Below are 18038 nucleotides of genomic sequence, written 5' to 3' on the forward strand. Positions count from 1 at the left end.
ATATGAGGGAAATTTGAGTGATCTCAGTGGATCTGAATGGATCTGAGTGATAGATGACATTAGGAATCTTGCCACAGGAAATTTGGACAATCTACTCTGTGATACAGCATTGTATTAATCTGTTTTTGTTGTTTATAACAGAATACTGTAACTGAGTAATTTATAAAGAAATAAAATTTATTTCTTATAGTTTCGAAGACTTGGAAGTCCAAGGAAGGTCAGGGAACACATCTGCTGAGGGCCTTGTTGATGGGTGGTGACTCTTCACAGCAACACAGGGTATCACATGGTGAGAATGGCTGAGCAAGAGAGCTAAACTTCTCACTCGCTCTCCTTTTAAAAGCATTAGAACCACATCCATTACTCCATGACAAATCGATCCATTCACCAGGGCACAGTTCTCACAATCCAATCACCTCTCAAAGGCCCCACCTTTCAAATACCATTATCGGATTTCCCACCCTCTTAACACTGTTACAACAGGGGTAAAATTTCCAATACGTGAACTGTGCATTAGGGGGACACATCTGACTCACAACAAGCATAGACTTGGACAGTAGTTATAACAGTATTTTAAGACCAAAAAATGCCATATTACTGTTTCATCTCTCAATGATTATTGAATCTAGGTGACAGATATATGGGTATTCATTATAGTAATTTCCCTACATTTCTGTCTGAAAATTTCCATAATAACTTCTAAAAGCTGTGTAAGCAAAAGACTTTACTTTACAATAAGCCATACTAAGACAACATAGAGTTTCAAATATATTATCTAAAAAAACAAAACAAAACAAACCCCCCCCCCCCCGCCCAAACCTAGGTTAGTGTCTAGACCAAAGGAAGTAATAGCCTCTTTGCTACTGCAAAATCTAGAATATCCTGAACTTCTCATTTAAAGCAGACACTGATACCCAGATATCCAGAGGAAAGTAGGATGGCATGAGCTATAAAACAGCTAGCTGTGTAAAGAAAGGATCAGGGCATTTAGCATAAGAAAGGAAAGAGCAGTTGTTCTCAAATATCTAAATGAAAAGGAAATTGACAGAGTCAAAGTCATATGAAAGATCTCACACAGTCACATCAAAAATCAAATACCTACACTGAAAAGTAGTGGGCTCCACAGATGAAAAAAAAGGGGAGGTACTGTTAGATAATTAACTGACAGGAATGTTAAAAAACAAATCGTCTCTCAGATGAGAGATGAGACTGGACTGATGGTTTTTAAGATCTCATCTAATTCTAAAATTCCAGGGGTCTAAGATAGCAGATGAAGACACATTATAGACATATACAAATTTGGAAATTATACACTAAGTTTCCATTTTAATTCTAAGAACTGTTCTGTTTAGATAAATTATCATCACAATTCTAAACTTCCCACTTTTCCTTTCAACATGAATTTGTGTTCAAAGGGACAACAAAGGGAGAAAGTCAGAGGCAATAAGTGGCAATAGCATAGGCAGATGAATAAAACTGAAAACCTTTAACTTGTTTGGCAGGGTGACATTCTATCATGAGGACATTTTGGTGCTTGGCTCAAGGAGCCAGTCCTCAGGGTTGGCATTTTTGTAGTCTAGCTATATGAAGATGATTAAAGTATGCCCGGCCACAAAAAAAACCCCTTATATTTTCCAAAGGAAAGGATTATTTATTACATCACCTATATCATATAAAATATTTAACAAACGCTTAAATAAAAGCAAAAGTATTTGATGTACAAGACCATCATTACATTAAGTTAAGCAATCTTCACTACATCTGTCTCTGCCTATTACCTATGCGATTCAATCTAAATACCAAGTCTGAAGACTGGTAAGCAGGTTGCACTCACACAAATAACTTGCACCGAAATGAACTGTTATGAGAAGAGCTGGGGAGATGTGGCATAACCCATGCTTTACTCTTCTAATCATATTCCAGATTTCCTTTGGAAAAGCTGTCACTGTTTTACCAAGACCAGAATAACAATCTTGCCATTAAAAGAAGTGATAAATGTAATGAGTAATAAAAATTAGTCAACTTGCTTACTATGTGTTAGGTGCACTCATAAACTTCTTCATAATAGCCCTGTGAGGTATGTATTATTATTTTTCCTATTTTACAGAAAAGAACTGAAGCCAGGGAGTTAAATTATTGCTCAAAGTTACGGTTAAGTGGCAGAACTGGCTTTTGAATATAAGCAGTGTGACTCTAGAGCTTTAACAGGTATGCAATCCAGCCTTCCAAGGACTGAGGGTTTAGCTCCATGGAAAGGCAACACCAAGCCTGGGGTGGGCCTATCAGTAACTCCAGACCACTACGAGTCCAGGCAAATGCTTCTGTGGCAGATTGTATTTTCCAAAGATAATGGCAACAATATTTCCCATCTGACATGCTCCTCCTAAAATTTGACCTCAGTACTTCTCCTACTGAATGGTATACCCCCATCTCCCTGGACCTACACAGATCTTTGTAACTGCCTCCACTAATAGAGTACAAAACAAGTGACAGTATGTGACTTTCCAGGCTGAGTCATAAAAATACCTAGTACTACTGCCTTTTTCTTTTAGAATGCATGTTCGTGGAGTCCCACCACCCTGCTCCAAGCCTAAGCAGACCATGGAGAGGCCCATATGGAAAGAAACCAAGTTCCTTGGCCCCTGGTCCTGGTTGAGCTCCCAGTCAATAGCCAGCACCACCTTTTCAGCCACATGTAGGCAACACCTTGAAAATGGATCTTCTGGCCTCCAGTTAAGTCATCCTACCTGGCTGACAGACAGCCATGGAGTAGAGACTAGCTATTTCTTCTGAGTCTTATTCAAAATGCAGATTTGTGAGCAAAATAAATTATTATTGTCTGAAGTCAAAAAAGGAGAATTGTTATAATTTGTAAAATCTATATTAAGAGACCTACAAAGATACTATTTTTTAAGGAAGTCAATTATCAACAACTCTGAGGGTTGCCAGCATCTATTAACAACAACAACAAAAAAGTGCAAAAAAGTGTATTTTATGTTTTAGTCAACAAAAATATTCATAATGGTGCCTAAAAGGTAGTGAGGGAAGATTTAAGCGATGCTGATTTTCTGAATGAGTGCTTAAAGAAAGATAAGTTCAATAGTTTACGCTCTCATGAAAAAGTTCCAATTGAAAAAATGAATTATTTTGCAATATGAGGACACATAACCTAATGTCCATCCCATCTTAAAATAATGTTTAAGCAGTGGCTTACTTATTTCACTGTTTCAACATATACTAAAATGTATCTATAAAGTAAGAAAACTTGGGTGTTAAAACAGTAGACATGGATCCTAACGGAAGTTAAGTGAAAATGGCTAGGTCTGAACTGTTCCTATTCTCATCTGTAAAATGCAAACAATACCATCTACTTCACATGATCATTTTGAAGAATTAATGAGCATCTCACAAATTATAATATACTTCATTATCGTTAGTCAACACTACCATTAACATTAACTATTATGGGGCCGGCCCGGTGGCGCACTGGAGAGTGCACCGCTTGGGAGTGCGGCGGCGCTCCTGCCGAGGGTTCGGATCCCATGTAGAGACCGGTTCCCACTCACTGGCTGAGCGCGGTGTGGGCACAACACCGAGGGCTGCGATTCCGTTGCTGGTACCTGGTACGGGCATGACACCGAGGGTTGCAATCCCGTTACCGGTCAGTAAAAAAAAAAAAAAAAAGACAAAAAAGGAAAAAAAAAAAACAAAAAACAAACATTAACTATTATGGATAACAAGGCAAAAAAGCATATTTTATTGAATACAACTTTAAATTTGGGGATTCAAACTCAAAGATGAGAAATTTGGCATATTGGTTCCTTATTATGTTGCTATGGGTTAAATGTGTCCTCCAAAAGTTCATGTATCGGAAACTTGACCCCCATTGTAAGTGTTAAGAGAGTGGAAAATCTGATGATGGTATTTGAAAGGTGGGCCTTTAAGAAGTGATTGGATTGTGAGAACTGCACCCTAGTAAGTGGATTGATTCCTTCACGGAGTAATGGAAGTGGTTCTGATAGTTTTATAAGGAGAGAGAGTGAGCAGGTTAGCTCTCTTGCTCATGCCATTCCTCACATGTGGTACACTGGTCACCATGGGACCATGTAGAGAGTTCCTACCCAGAAGAAGGCCCTCACCAGATATGTCTCCTGGACCAGGACTTTCCAGCCTCCAAACTGTAAGAAGTAAATTTCGTCTCTTCATAAATTACCCAGTTTCAGGTATTCTGTTATAAGTAACAGAAACAGACATATATATGTAAAAGTGGACTTTGGATATACTTCTTAATATTTCAAGTAAATAGTCTTATGAATGATTTTTAAAGAAGCAGCATGTCCTTTTCTGATTACATAAGAAATACTCAAAGAAAATAAAGTCATCATAATCCTACCACAGTGATAACTACTGTTAAGTCTTTTTTATGCTCATATAAGCACATTTCTAGGCTAATATATTTATCTGTGCATATTAAATAACACTGGGATCATATGCATATGCTGTCTTATCTAGTCACCAAAGATTTTACAAAAATTTTTGACAACCTTAGATATAAAAAATAGCAACACTGAATTGGTTTTCCTTAAATACTAATCAGAGTGAACTCAAATATCACTATCCATTTCTATTTCTCCAAAGTTAACAGTCTCATATCCTTTGTTCATTTTCTTTCTGAGATTTTTCACTGATTTATAAAAGCTCTTATATGTACAGAATATTAACGTTTTGTCTCATCTAGTCCTTCTGCTGAAAATCATTTATACCCACTTCTGCATGTGGCTTAGCTCTACTTGTTCCATATAGCTCAGCATTACCTTTGTTCAATTTTATAACAAATGAACTACAAATCTAAGCTTAGCCCCCATGCTATGGGATAGGGATACAACAGTGAACAAGACCTGGAAGAGGGTCACCATGGCTAAAGTTGGAACACTGAAAAGCTGAAGATACATGGAAGACAAATCATGCCTTCTATGCCATGTTAAGAATTTTCATATTTATTCCAAGAGTAATGGTGAGCTAAAGGAGAAGCAATTAATGTTCTATTTTTTAAAGATATATCACCACCACTTCTGCAATGGGAAGTTAAGAATGGATAAGGAAATCCAGTCAGGGTCTACTGTAACAGTGCCGGAGAGAGATGACAGGAACATGAACCTGAGTGGTGGTACTGGTTGAAGATGGAAAGTAGTAGACAGAAGATAGATATTTTTAGGAGACAGAGTGGACAGAGCTTTGTGATTAATATTGGGATGAGGAAAAGGGAGAAGGAGGATGACTACAAGCTTGTGACCCAAGACATTATTTACTAAGATAGGAGGGAGGGCAGATTTGTAGGGGAGACAGGGAAGGAAGAAGGGTAACAATTCCATTTTGGACATTTTGAATTGAAGGAACTTGTGAGAAATGCAGGAGGAGATACAGAGCAGATAACAGAAGTTCATTGTTCACGTCTAGGTCTAGATTGGAAATGAAAATTTGGAAACCCTAGTATAGACAGTAATTAAAATCATCATGGGTGAAATAAAAAAATCAAAAGAACCAAAAAATCTGATCCCAAAAACTAAGCCAGAGTGTCCCTATTCTGAGTGCCATTACCATGTTACTATGCATATCTCTATCATGGCACTTTTCCACACTATATTGAAATTTCACTATATATAGTGAAATATTTCCTATTTATATGTCTCCTTGGTAGATGACAAGCTCCTCAGAAGCATAATCAAGTCTTTCTTACTTCTGTAACCAGACTTGGCATAGGTCCCAAGGCACTACACACATTCAATAAAATGTCTATAGAACTTAACTGTTAGCTTGGGATTATTAAAAAGCAATGTTTGCGCGCGCGCACACACGCACACGCACACACACACACACACAGTTTAAGAGCTCAGCAGACTGCTTAGGTTAAATCCCTAATCTACCACTTATCAGCCATACAACTATGGGCAAATTACTTAACACTTTTGTGCCTCAATATCCTCATTTGTAAAATTGTGATAGTTAAGTGAATTTTCATGTGAAGTGCTTAGCACTGTACTTACACATGGTAAGCATTCCAATTTAAGCTATTCTCATTGTTACTATTATTATCTTCTTTCTTCATCTTCCATGGACAGAGAAATGTTCAAAAATGGAAAGGATTTCTAGTTATTCATTGCAGTCCCCAAGTTTTGGAACACAAAAAAAGATCATGATACCTCAAGTTTAAAAGCAAGGGGTAAAAATAAATAATGTTGATTGATCTGCTAAGTAAAATTAGTATTGAAGAAAGCTAAATTTAACAGTGAATTTAAAAAAAATCCCCAATAAAAAAACCATTTAAAACTAAAAGAAATAGTAGTTATTGATTGTGGGGGGGGGGGGGTATGGGGATGGGCAGGGGCAGGGAAGTTGGTAAAGGAAATAGTAAAAGAAAGGGAGAAAAAAAGACTCTGACCAAGTCTACCACATATTACAAAATAGATATTTTGCTAAATTTTACTTGGTTAAGTACATGCAAGAGCAGGAAAATTAGAAGTAAACAGGTTTGGATGTAAAATTACAACAAAAGTTTATGATGTTCACTTTATTTAACTTGTAAGATATCCGATTTCTTGAGCAGGTCTTCATGTATCCCTATTTTCCCATATTATGGACTACCATTTAAAAAACTAGGATGTTGGGCCGGCCCGTGGCTCACTCAGTAGAGTGCGGTGATGATAACACCAAGGCCATGGGTTCGGATCCTATATAGGGATGGCCGGTTTGCTCACTGGCTGAGCGTGGTGCTGACAGCACCAAGCCAAGGGTTGAGATCCCCTTACCGGTCATCTTTTAAAAAAAAAAAAAAAACTAGGATGTTTAATCTCTTTACATAGAAGCTTGATAATTGGCCTAAGTTACCCATAAGTAATTATAATTTGTGAGACTAATTAAGCCATTAAACTAATGCTAATAAAATAGCATAACTTTTAAAAGATTATTATTTTAATCTTCAGGTATGTTAGTTCACTAGGTAATTAAAAGATCAAATAAACTCTCCTGTAACTTCTGGTTGGTATAAGGGTTGGCATACATCAAGGTCAAATTTCTCCGTATTCTGATTTTTATTTTAAGTATGTGAATACAAGGTTCAAATGTGAACCACTGATAGCTCATCAAGAATTTAACCAAGAGAAAGCACTGCAAGGTGAAAACACAACAGGTGAAATTTCAGGTTTTTGATAGTTTCCTTTCAACTGCTTTTATAGGGTTACCCTTCACATGAAATGTCTGCTCTAGTGTAGACAACATGTTTAAAGGTCTACAGCATGCATGAGTGCCATTTTAAGAAAAGCAAGGTAAAACTACGAAATTAGCAACTTGGAAAAATAGTATAGAGTTCAAACTTTCTGGTTAAAAAATAGCAAGAAGAGTAAAAAAATATACTTAAAGCAAACAGTATTTCAGAATGAATACTCTTTCCACATGTAAGCATCATTAAAAATTTCTTATTTTACTCAGAACTGGCCGGATCTCAGTAATAGAGGGAGGGTTGTGTCACTCAAAAAAGATAAATATGGAGAAACTGTGAGAAAGACTAAAGAACACTGATTTAAAACTAGCACAATGGTAAGGTGAGTAATTTGATGATAACATACAAGTAAAAGAAAAGATTCTTACATAGTATACACTACAAGAGTGATGAGGAAGTTTTCTGATTGGAACACTGGTTCTTAACTATTAAAAAAAAGCCTAAACAAAAGAAACAAAATAAGTGTGAAGAAACTCAACCCCAGAGATATTGACTTAATTGACCATGTTAAGGGTCTTAATTTTCAAAACATTTCCAAGGTGTTTCTAATGGGCAGCCAGTTGAAAACCATTGGGCTGAAACACCACAATAGGTAATCAAAATAATGAAATTTCCCTATCACTAAGTCCTTAAAATGGGATATATTCTTATAAGCAGTACTGTTTACAATAGAGAATATCACGATTTCTACACTGTTTGCCATGGCTTGTTTCCTGACCTCCCATTCATGCTCTAAACTGGCATAATCGGCCTTCTGCTTCTACGCAGTATGAAACATTACCAATGAATGGCTCACTGCTGAATCCAACAGCATAGTTGAAGCTCTCCTCTGCTGAATTTCTCCAGAGCATAAAGCCTTGGCAACCTCTGAATTTCAAAATTCTGCCTCACCACCTACTACCCCTGCCTTCTGAGGCATCTTTCCTGGGTTCTCCTCCCATCTTGAACACTTCTCTGCATGCTTCTTAAATCAGAAGTTCCTAATTGAAGTTGACAACAGTCCCTGAAAAGCTCAATGATAAGTTCCAGAGGTTAGGATCCCCCTGAAATTATACACACACAAATCTATGTGTACCTGACGAGGCCATTGTTTTCATAATATTTTCAAATGGGTTTAATATCCCTGAATGTTATAAACCACTGACTTAAATCCTTTTCCTCTTAAAGCTTTTCAGGCTTCAGTTGCTATATATGAACTTGTTTATGGCTGGCTCCTACTTCAATCCTGACTTACCAGAGACCTGAGTCCATATTCCGACTGTCTATTAGGCATATCTATTAAATTAAACCAACACATCCAAAACAGAACTCATTAATCCCCTCAAAAATACTTGCTCTGTCTCTCCTTAATTTTATTTTTTTACTTGTGGGGCATGGTGTGTTCTTTCAATACATGCATATACTGTGCAATGGTTCACTCAGGGTACGTAGCACAGTTTCGTACCCATTAACCCAGTCTCTCCTTAATTTTAGTGAATAAGGTACCATCCAACATTCATTCATCTGAATCAGAAATTTCAGAATCATCCTTCATCTCTCATTTTTCTCCTACGCCCAGTTGACTTCTAATCTAGCTTTCCATCCTGCATCCAAAGCAATAGTGTTTTATATTAGGCTCTCTTGCAAGTCATTATGGCTACAGCCTTCTAATGGAACTCTTTACTTGCAGTCTCTACGATCTAGTCCATTTACCAAGCAACTACCAGAATTATCTTCCAAATTGTGCCACATCCCTACTTAAAGAAATATCTCTCGGCTCTCTTTGACAAACAAAATAGAATCTAATCTGCTTGGTGTAGAATGCAGTGTGCTTCCCACCTCCAATCTTCCTTTTATACCCTAATCTTCCACTTCCAACACACCTTAACATTCTCAACTTTATACTATTCCTCTTGCAATAGCAGACCCTTTTCATTCTATATATAAGAATATAGCTCAGAACAAAATGGTCAGTAAAGGAACCCTCATGGCAGTTTTATTCCAGTGGAAGAAACAGACAACAAATGGGCCAGCAATTAAAATAATCAGAGAATGTGATCTACGTTATAAAAGAAATATACAAGATGGCAAAAGAGAAACTTTAGGAGGAATGATCTAGGGAAGGCCTTTCAACTTTCTTAGAAATGAGAAATGAATCATAAGATGAGATCTTGAAGGATAAGAAGGAGCCAGTCACACAAAACATTTGGAGAAGAGCACCCCAGCAGAGGGCACACCAAATGAAAGAGGCCGTCTACTAGACTGCAGGCACCAATCTCCTTGAAGAAAACTGTTTAATTAAATGTGTGTCTTTAAGGGCTGGCTGATTAGCTCAGTTGTTAGAGCACAGTGTCGATAACACCAAGACCGAGGGTTCAAATCCCCTACTGTCCAGCCACCAAAATAAATAATACATATGTGTATCTTTAGAACTTGTCTCAGTAGCTGGCACCTGGTCTTGAACTCAATAAGTACTTGCTGAATTAAGTGAATACTAAGAACCACTTAAAGAAAGAGCTGTAGATTTGGGGCATAAGCAGAAAGAGTAGACATTTTTCAATATAGCAATAAAAATCTTAATAGCCACAATCCCCTCAAGTTCTCCAATAAAATCCTACTATTGCCTTATTTCACTTTCTGGAATGTTTTGCTTAGTACTCCCACACCTAACAAGTTATTATTGGTTTTAGTTAGGACTCCCAAACCCTGAAAGGCAACTGTTTTCTCTATGTTACTCTTTACAAAGTGAGAGTGAGAATACAACACAAGACAAACAAATTAAGGATATGGTTTCAGACATTTGAAATTCTCCCAGTTGTAACAGGCTAAAAACAAAATCCTAGAAAGAGTAAGCCAAGAGGCACACATTCTTAATGTACATACAAATTAAATCATGATCCTAGTAGTTTTGCCCTATGTACTGAAGTGGAAGTTTCAAGATTACTGGCCAGCTGAAGGTCTTCTCTGCTATACTGACCAGAAGACTTACTTTAGCAATATGCTCCTGAGAAAATGATAGAATTATTATTCACAAAATTATTACAGCTTTTAATCTGTTGAACCATGTCACATCCCTTATCTCAGCCTTCTCCTGCCCACTTACTTGTCAAAAGAAGAGTAGAGAACAAAGTATCTTTTATTTATTTTTATTCTTATTTTATTTTTTAAGATCGAGAACAAGGTACCTTTTAGATTAGCACGCCAAATTTGTGTTGAGGAAGGTCTGATGAATTGGTAATTGTAACTTCAACATGGTTGTGCCTCTTTGCAACCACCCTAATCTGAACCAGTAAAGATCCTGGACAGTGGTTAACCTATAAGCAATTATGGGATGCTCATTACAACTTCACTAGGTTGTACATACATACAAGTAACTGAAGATGCCCAAAAAACTCACTGTAGCCATAAGCAGGTGAGGAGGAAAGAGGCTTTGGGGCTCGACAAAACTATGTCGAATTAAAAAGGATGGGATGGTTCTTGTTCCACAAAAGCTTTAGGTTCACCATGAGTCTTAGCTGAGGTTCAAAAAATGATAGGCTCTACAAAAGTTGACCATAGTCATAAATCAAATACCCATCTTCATATTTGTACTTTCGGGTTACATATTGGCTTTGTTATCTTCATATCTGAAGGACAGCAACATCTGCCCCTGAAAAAGAGTGTGGTGGAAATAACACTAGGAAAACATTAACAATGTGTTAGACAGAACTTTGGCTCAAAACAGGCAAGTTTTATTGTGGACAATAGTATTGACACCTTGGAAACCTGTATTCCTAAAAATTTCCCAATACAGTCCTCAGAGTATCTAAAATTAAAGGAGAATATATCTATAGATGTATATATATATATATTTAAGTGAAATAGCCATGATCATTTTCTCTCTTATCTCAGTATTTTTTAGATCCAAAATCCGTGATGGCTAAGAAAATAATGTCAACAATATTATATCAATACTAAGTCTATTTTGGCTAACCTAGTTGATCAACTAAATCAACAGTACCAACAAACTTCACTTTCTTCTAGCAGGAAAACAAAAGTCACACCTCTAAATATAAGGATATTTGCCAATCTTCTTAGTGTGTAGAGATATATAAAAAAACTAAAACAAATAAACAAACCAGCACAACATGGAAAGGAATTATGAAAATTTACCCCTGTACATTTAAAGCAAAATATACTTTTAATAATATATTTTACATAAACTTCTATAATATATAATTTATAAAAATATATTTCAAATAAAAACTAAGGCCTGAATATTAGCCAAAATAGGAAAGAACAGTTTGCAATTAACTTCAACCAGAAACATTTATTTTTTTAGTCAGCAGTTTCAAATGTCTGTCTAGCTTAAACTAAAACATTTGGACTTAACTTTAAAAAATTAACTATTTCAATAGCAGCCTAAACGAAGTTGCAATTATCAAATTATTTTCCTGATTAGGTAGCCTCAATATTTGTTTAGCCTTAGCATAAACAAATAATTTTGCAATCCTTGGCAGTCATTCTTCAGCCTCAAATTATTGGTGGAAAGCAGCAATTTCAGCTAAAATTACAAAAAAACTATTTAAAACATTTATAGTGACACAAAATTCAAGTTAAATGACTTAACCCTGATGACGCAGTTTCAAGTTTACCATCAGTTTAAGGGTATACAAGTGAAAAACAGAGGGTTTTCTAAAGAAAGACTAAATCTGCTAAATGAAACCACTGGGGTCTGTTCCCTTTATTCAGAAGTACCATACAGCTAAACAAGCAGTCAAGTCCACAGGGAAATAACATTTCAATAGCTGCAACACAGTGCCAGACCAGGCTTTGTTGGCCTTCCTTTTCCAAGAAACAGAGATGTCTCTCTTTACTTAGTCCATCTGCCATAAGTGATAACCAGATGCCTGTGTGACAATTCAAAATTTTAAAAAAGTACTTCTCCCTCCCAAAACCTAAGAGCAGAGATCAGTCCAATAGTTAGCGATCACAAGGAAAGAATTTCAATGCTTTAGTAGAAAGCCTCTAAATAAAAATTTTAAAAAAGCATTCAAGTGGTCTAATCGTTCACCTTTAATGTACTAACTAGTATCATCGTTACTAGCACCTGCTAATATTTTTTCAGCTCTTAACTAAATTTCTAAGTGTTTAACTAATTCTCAAATTCTCACAACAACTCTAAGAGATGGTACTAACAATAACCTCATAGTACAGATGAGGAAACTGGGGCTCATGGTAGTGAAAAAACTTATTCAAGGCCATACCACTAATAAAAACTATAGCCACGATGCTGAACAGAGGCAGCCACTAACCAGAGTTTATACTCTGTGTTATACAACCCTAAACCGAAGAAAACGTAACTGATTCTGATCAAAACTGTTCTGTCTCACAAACAGAAATACAGGTACTTGTAATGTAAGGAGGAGGAAGATTAACACCTGATTCTTTGGAACCATTTAGTTAATGGAAAATTCTTTACTTATTTTAAGATGCTGTAATTCCTCACATAGTTAAAAAACAAAAACATACCATGGACGAACGTCTACAGACAGATGTCTATTCTATCATGCTAAGGACATTTCAATACTAAAGTCATCCACACATGTCCTGAGAAAACTCTGACCTTAACACACCATCTGATTTTCAGTATTCTTTCTTAATGGATGTATACTGCATGGTGAAAGAAACCAAAAGACAAACTTTTGTGTTGCATTTTTTGGTAAAATTTTAAACAGTTTCATATTATTAACTCCTACATGAAGGCATATTTGAACTGCCCCAGAAATCAGCTTAGTGTGTTTTAAACATTTAATGGGATTTCTAGCAGCATGTTTCCCAGCACAAAACCAGACATTTTAAACTCAATCATCAATTCTGTCACCCTTTAGTCACTGATAAGACCAGATGAGTAGAATTTCTGATGTGACCTGATTCCTTTCCACTATATATACTTCTGGAATCTTGCTTTTTCACAACTATACAAACACCCATCTCTCTTCTCAAGAAAAGATGTACTGTGTCATAATGCAAAAATCAAATTTGTCTACATGGACTGGAAAGACCTCAGACATGTATATAGTCTCTCAACCTTTTGAAATTTCCCAAAGTGGTAGTCAGGTGACAAGAGCAAACACTGTATCTATTCAAAGTAGGGCAGTCAACCATTATCTTTATTGTTTGAATTGGCTAAAACAAAGCCCTAATCATGTCTGAGAAATTTTTGCTGCTTATAACTATAGACAGGATGAAAAGTTGAAATTTTAGGCATTAGGAATCAGATTTCAAAAAGGTTCCCCTCATCAACTAGATAAGTCCCTGAAGTGAAATAAAAATAAACAAATATATATCTCCCTCTATTAACATATTAATCTTCAAAATACATACATACACGACATGAACACACAATATGATGTGACTCATAGTCCTGATTCTCAAGAATCTTCCAATTTAGCAGGCATGATGAAATCTGTACACCTGTAACTATAGTACCAGGCAGTATGTAATAAAGGATTTAAAATTCAAATTTGTGTCTGTCTGTCATGTTTTATAACCCATGTATGTCATTTTTCTGCTATCTTCAAGTGCACAAAAAGCACCTGAAGGGAAACACCTTTCATCCAGCTGTGCATATGTGACATGGCATTAGGAATATAAAAGGTGCAACAAAATAGGTATAAATTTCAGGAAATCTTTATTAGTTCAAATGTTACAATACAGCTAAATTTTCAAAGCACTACAGGTTCTGACTCAAAGACGCTGTGGAAATTTTCTACTATAAATTCTTCTAAAATCAATTTAAACTTTACTTTTCATAGCAATCATTTCATCACATGGTCTATGATGCAACAGAAGGAAATCCGTCACCAGGTTATTACTGGCTTCCTTTATCTAAAAACTGTACTCACATCCATTCAATTAGATTATACAATACTTGTTGATTTTTAAATAATGTGCCACATCCATGATAAGAAATAACTCCTTTCGAAGATACTCAGCTAAATGTTTCATATGTATTTGTTCTACTTTATAGCAAATTCTGCACATTCTACATATATATATATCCACAAAAATTTTGATGCGACAATTTTCCACGTGAAGCAAAATTTGTGGAAATCACTTTAGTTCCCTCACACTTGGAAAAAAGTAATTTCAGTCAAATTTTCAGATGCAAAATGATCAGAAAAGATTGACATATGAATACCTTTCTTAGAATAAAAATCATGAAAATCTAAGTAAGGTTGAATTTAAAACACACAGCAGGATCTACGATACTCTTACCTTTAAAAAAGCAACTGGGGCTTCTAAAAAGCCTTTTATTCTGAAAGGTTCAAATATTTTCACATGTCTTATTTCAATACAATCTTTTGATTCTCAGCATACGGCTCTAACCTGTTGTATTCACAACCAACAGTTATTCAGAATGAATACAGAACATCTGACGTGACCACTCCAACTGTCCAAATAAAGGGGAGGGATATAGGAGGAAAATGTAACAAAGTAACATTAATCAAAAGTCTATACAAACAAAGGACATATGTTGAAAACTCCATAAGAAACAAATAATACAGACAGCATTAAGAAAAATCATTTTTGATTCAGACATGGTAAAGAAAGGAAAGAAACTAAGACAACACCAAACACTGGGAGTGTTGGAGTAAAGAACAGGGAAAGCAGAAATAGGATTGTTAATAAAGGTGGAAACTAGGGCTTGACCCCACTCAAACAGAGAAAGGATAAAGGCAGCAGCAATGAGGACCACAGGAAGTGAGTCTGATGGCAGCCCTGAGGTCAAGGGAGTTCATTAAGTGTCACAAGCACGATGAAAATCCCGGCATTCAACATCTATGCCTCAAGGTGGTCCTCCCAGCATATCCTTCACAGAAGAATAGCTATATGAAAAGATAAAGCAACAGTCCTCAATTCATTAATCTAAAGATGATAATATTACCCTTTTGTTCTTAAGAGTCTTAAAATGCAATTTAGGTTTCTCAATGTTCATTCACATCCTTTAGCATCCTTGTTAAAACTGCCCACATCTTTGCACATACATGAAATTCCTTTAACAAAGGACACTGAACCTCAATTCCAGACTAAAAGCTTAAAATAAAAATAATAAATAAAATAATTTTTTTTTAAAAAAAGAAAGAAAATGCCTGTTTAAAACTATGTATTCTGGCTAGTCCTTCAGGAATTAGTTGATCAATCAAGAGTAGATAGTAGCAGATCAGTTTCTGATACTGATTTCGATGGCGGAGAGTATAAAAAGAGGGGGTTGATAAGGATCACACCTTTTTGCTTAAGAGAAACCAGGCTTAGAAAAAGAGGTGAAGAACAAACAGAAGCTGTAGTTGACAAAAATGCTTCTATGATTTATCAGCTTTATTTTCATCTTTAATCTAAAGAGCTTTATTCCTGTTGGCCACTAAAACGGTATAATAGTACTATGTATGTGGCCTTTTCAGCATACCACAGGAAAATTTTATTTACTGACCTAATATGGTTTTGGAAAATATAAAATCATTTAGTAGTGTGTGATGAAAGGCTTAAAGAGAAAGCATAAACTCATGAGTACTTAACTGGGCATATCAAGCTGTGAAACTTGACCAGATAGCGCTAAAAGTCACTTCTCGATTTGGATGAACTGCCATTTCTCAAACTTTAAGATTCTGCAACAATCACAATTCCTTGATTTTGTTAAGACCAGGGAACAGATATGATGTTGATTGGCGGGGGTGGGGTGGGAGGAGAGGATGGGAGGAAAAGGAGGAATTGGTAAAGGGGAACGAGAATTAACTATATTGTATATTAATAAATTAAAATATAAAATAAATGACAAGAAAAAAATAAAGTCACTGGCAATGTTGAGGAAAAAAAAAAAAAAAAAAAGATTGTGCAAATTATGCCAGGATGGCTGAATCGTCTCCTAGTCTCTTTTTAAAATGTCCCCAGGGATTCTGTCATTGCCTTTTCACATACACACACACACACAAAATCGCACCAAGCTTGTTCCCTTTTCTTGAGCCACAATTTTAAGGCACTGTTCTTCATCCTAAATACACAAGTTCACGCTAGTTACTGCCAGTGTCGCTCTGGAACTGCAGGTGGCAGATGCAGTCAGAGAGCTCACAGATGTGGACTGGGCATAGTTTGAGTCTTACTGCAATGAGCACACTGACAGAGCCTACAGATGCGTATCTCTGCAGAAAGAGATTTTTTAAAACCGTCATTCCCTATTAGATTTACTTTTAAGGTTCTTACGGGTCTATTACTAAACACTTATCCTGACTCTTATCCCTGTTTAGACCTATCTACAATTCATTTTCTCTTCCTTAGTTCCAGATCCTTCTCCATCCCTAGTTTTGGTCAAAAATATTAATAATAAAATAAAGCAGGGCCACTGGCATTGCCAGAACGAGGAACCGACTAAGCCGTTATTTGGGAGCCCTCCTGTGCTGCACAGAGGCCGCTGAAGTTTTGTGGGAAGCCACAGACCCCCAGCATCTTTGCACGGTCCCTCTTCCCCGGGGTGAGGGCTCCAGAGAGATGGGGAATCTCCTTTCCCTGCCTTTCCTAGTAGTGGCTCACACAAAAAATAAGCCCTCTTTTCTTACCCTACACCCGGCTCGATAATTGCTCCCAGGCAGGGACGCCCCACCCCCACCCCGTTATCCCGAGTGAGGTCCCCAAATATCACCCCGTCCTCGTCAGAACCGGACCCTCCCGCCGCCACCCGAGCGGCTTCCGCCGCCTCAGCCCCTCTCCTCCAGTCACCCGCCCCCGCGTACCCCACCCGCAGCACGGCTCCGGCTCTGGCTCCGCACCCGTCTGCCGGGCGCCCAGATGCCCCGCACCCGGCACTCAGGCCGCCCAGTCGCTCGCGCTTCCCCCGCCCAGGGCCGCCTCCGGGGTTACCGTGGGAAGAGGGGGCGGTAGCAGAGGACGCGGCGGCAGCGCTGCTGCCGGTTGCGTCGAACGCGAAGGATAAGCTGGAGGATGAGGATGATGATGAGGCGGGCGCGCTCCCCAGTCTCCATGGAACTCCCGCCCCGGCCCGTTGCTAGGAGCCCCCAAGGTTCGGGCTCCGTCTTTCGGGCTTTGTTGTTCCGGGTACTGGGCGGCCTATGCCGCCCCGCGACAATAAATAGACGAGACGCGGGGGAGCATAGAGACAGCGCGCTGGGGCTAGAGCGCCGCCGGGCAGGGCCCTCCTGGGTGCCTCGCTAGCCACTCATTTCCGGCTCTCACTGCTCCCGTCACTTTCTCCTTCCCCGCCCCCACTCTCCCTTCCTCCTCCTTGGTTACAAGTCAGGCCGCATCTGCGCACCAGCAGAGAGAGGCGGAGGGTGAAAGGGGTTAGAGGGCATGCAGCTAGACGTTTTTGCTTGAGAACGGCTTGGGATGGTTCTTAAAAAATTGTGTATCCCTTGTATATTTTTAGCTGATATCTAAACATATGTACGTAATTTCTGACGTATAGTAATATTTTTAAAAGTCACTTTTATTTGGTCACAACCTTAAACTCTCTCATTAGCTTATTCAATTTATGCAAAAGGTACTCATATAATCAGTAAAGCTAGTTTTTGCTAACTAAACGAGACGTTTTCTGTCTGAAAAAGTCGCACGTCGGTTTTTCAGTTCAATAAACGCGATAATTTACTATGTCGCGATAAAGCTCTCACTAAGGCATTCGAAGCCTACTAAAACAGAGCGATAAGGGATGATAGATGGAAGGATGGACGGATAGATGGATGGACAGCGCAGGAAGCCTGTGTCACTCTGTCCCTCAATATCCTTTACTCAA

General features: G+C 37.7%; 1 protein-coding gene across 2 annotated transcripts in view; it reads right to left on the reverse strand.

The window, feature by feature from the left end:
- Positions 1–17288, reverse strand: part of TBPL1 (TBP-like 1) — a 32363-nt gene extending 15075 nt beyond the window's left edge. Inside the window, exon 1 of one of the 2 annotated variants that reach the window (XM_008580400.1) lies at positions 17150–17288. Coding sequence is in view for 1 of the 2 variants with exons in the window: in XM_008580391.1 (XP_008578613.1) it covers positions 15815–15821 (7 nt within the window). In the remaining variant the exon portion in view is untranslated. Of the gene's footprint in view, positions 1–15814; positions 15879–17149 lie in introns of those variants that run through there. The other variant, XM_008580391.1, reaches the window with a different exon arrangement.
- Positions 17289–18038: the final 750 nt, after the last annotated feature.

This window comes from Galeopterus variegatus, unplaced genomic scaffold (genome assembly GCF_000696425.1).
Source record: "Galeopterus variegatus unplaced genomic scaffold, G_variegatus-3.0.2 Scaffold85, whole genome shotgun sequence".
Classification (NCBI taxonomy): Eukaryota; Metazoa; Chordata; class Mammalia; order Dermoptera; family Cynocephalidae; genus Galeopterus; species Galeopterus variegatus.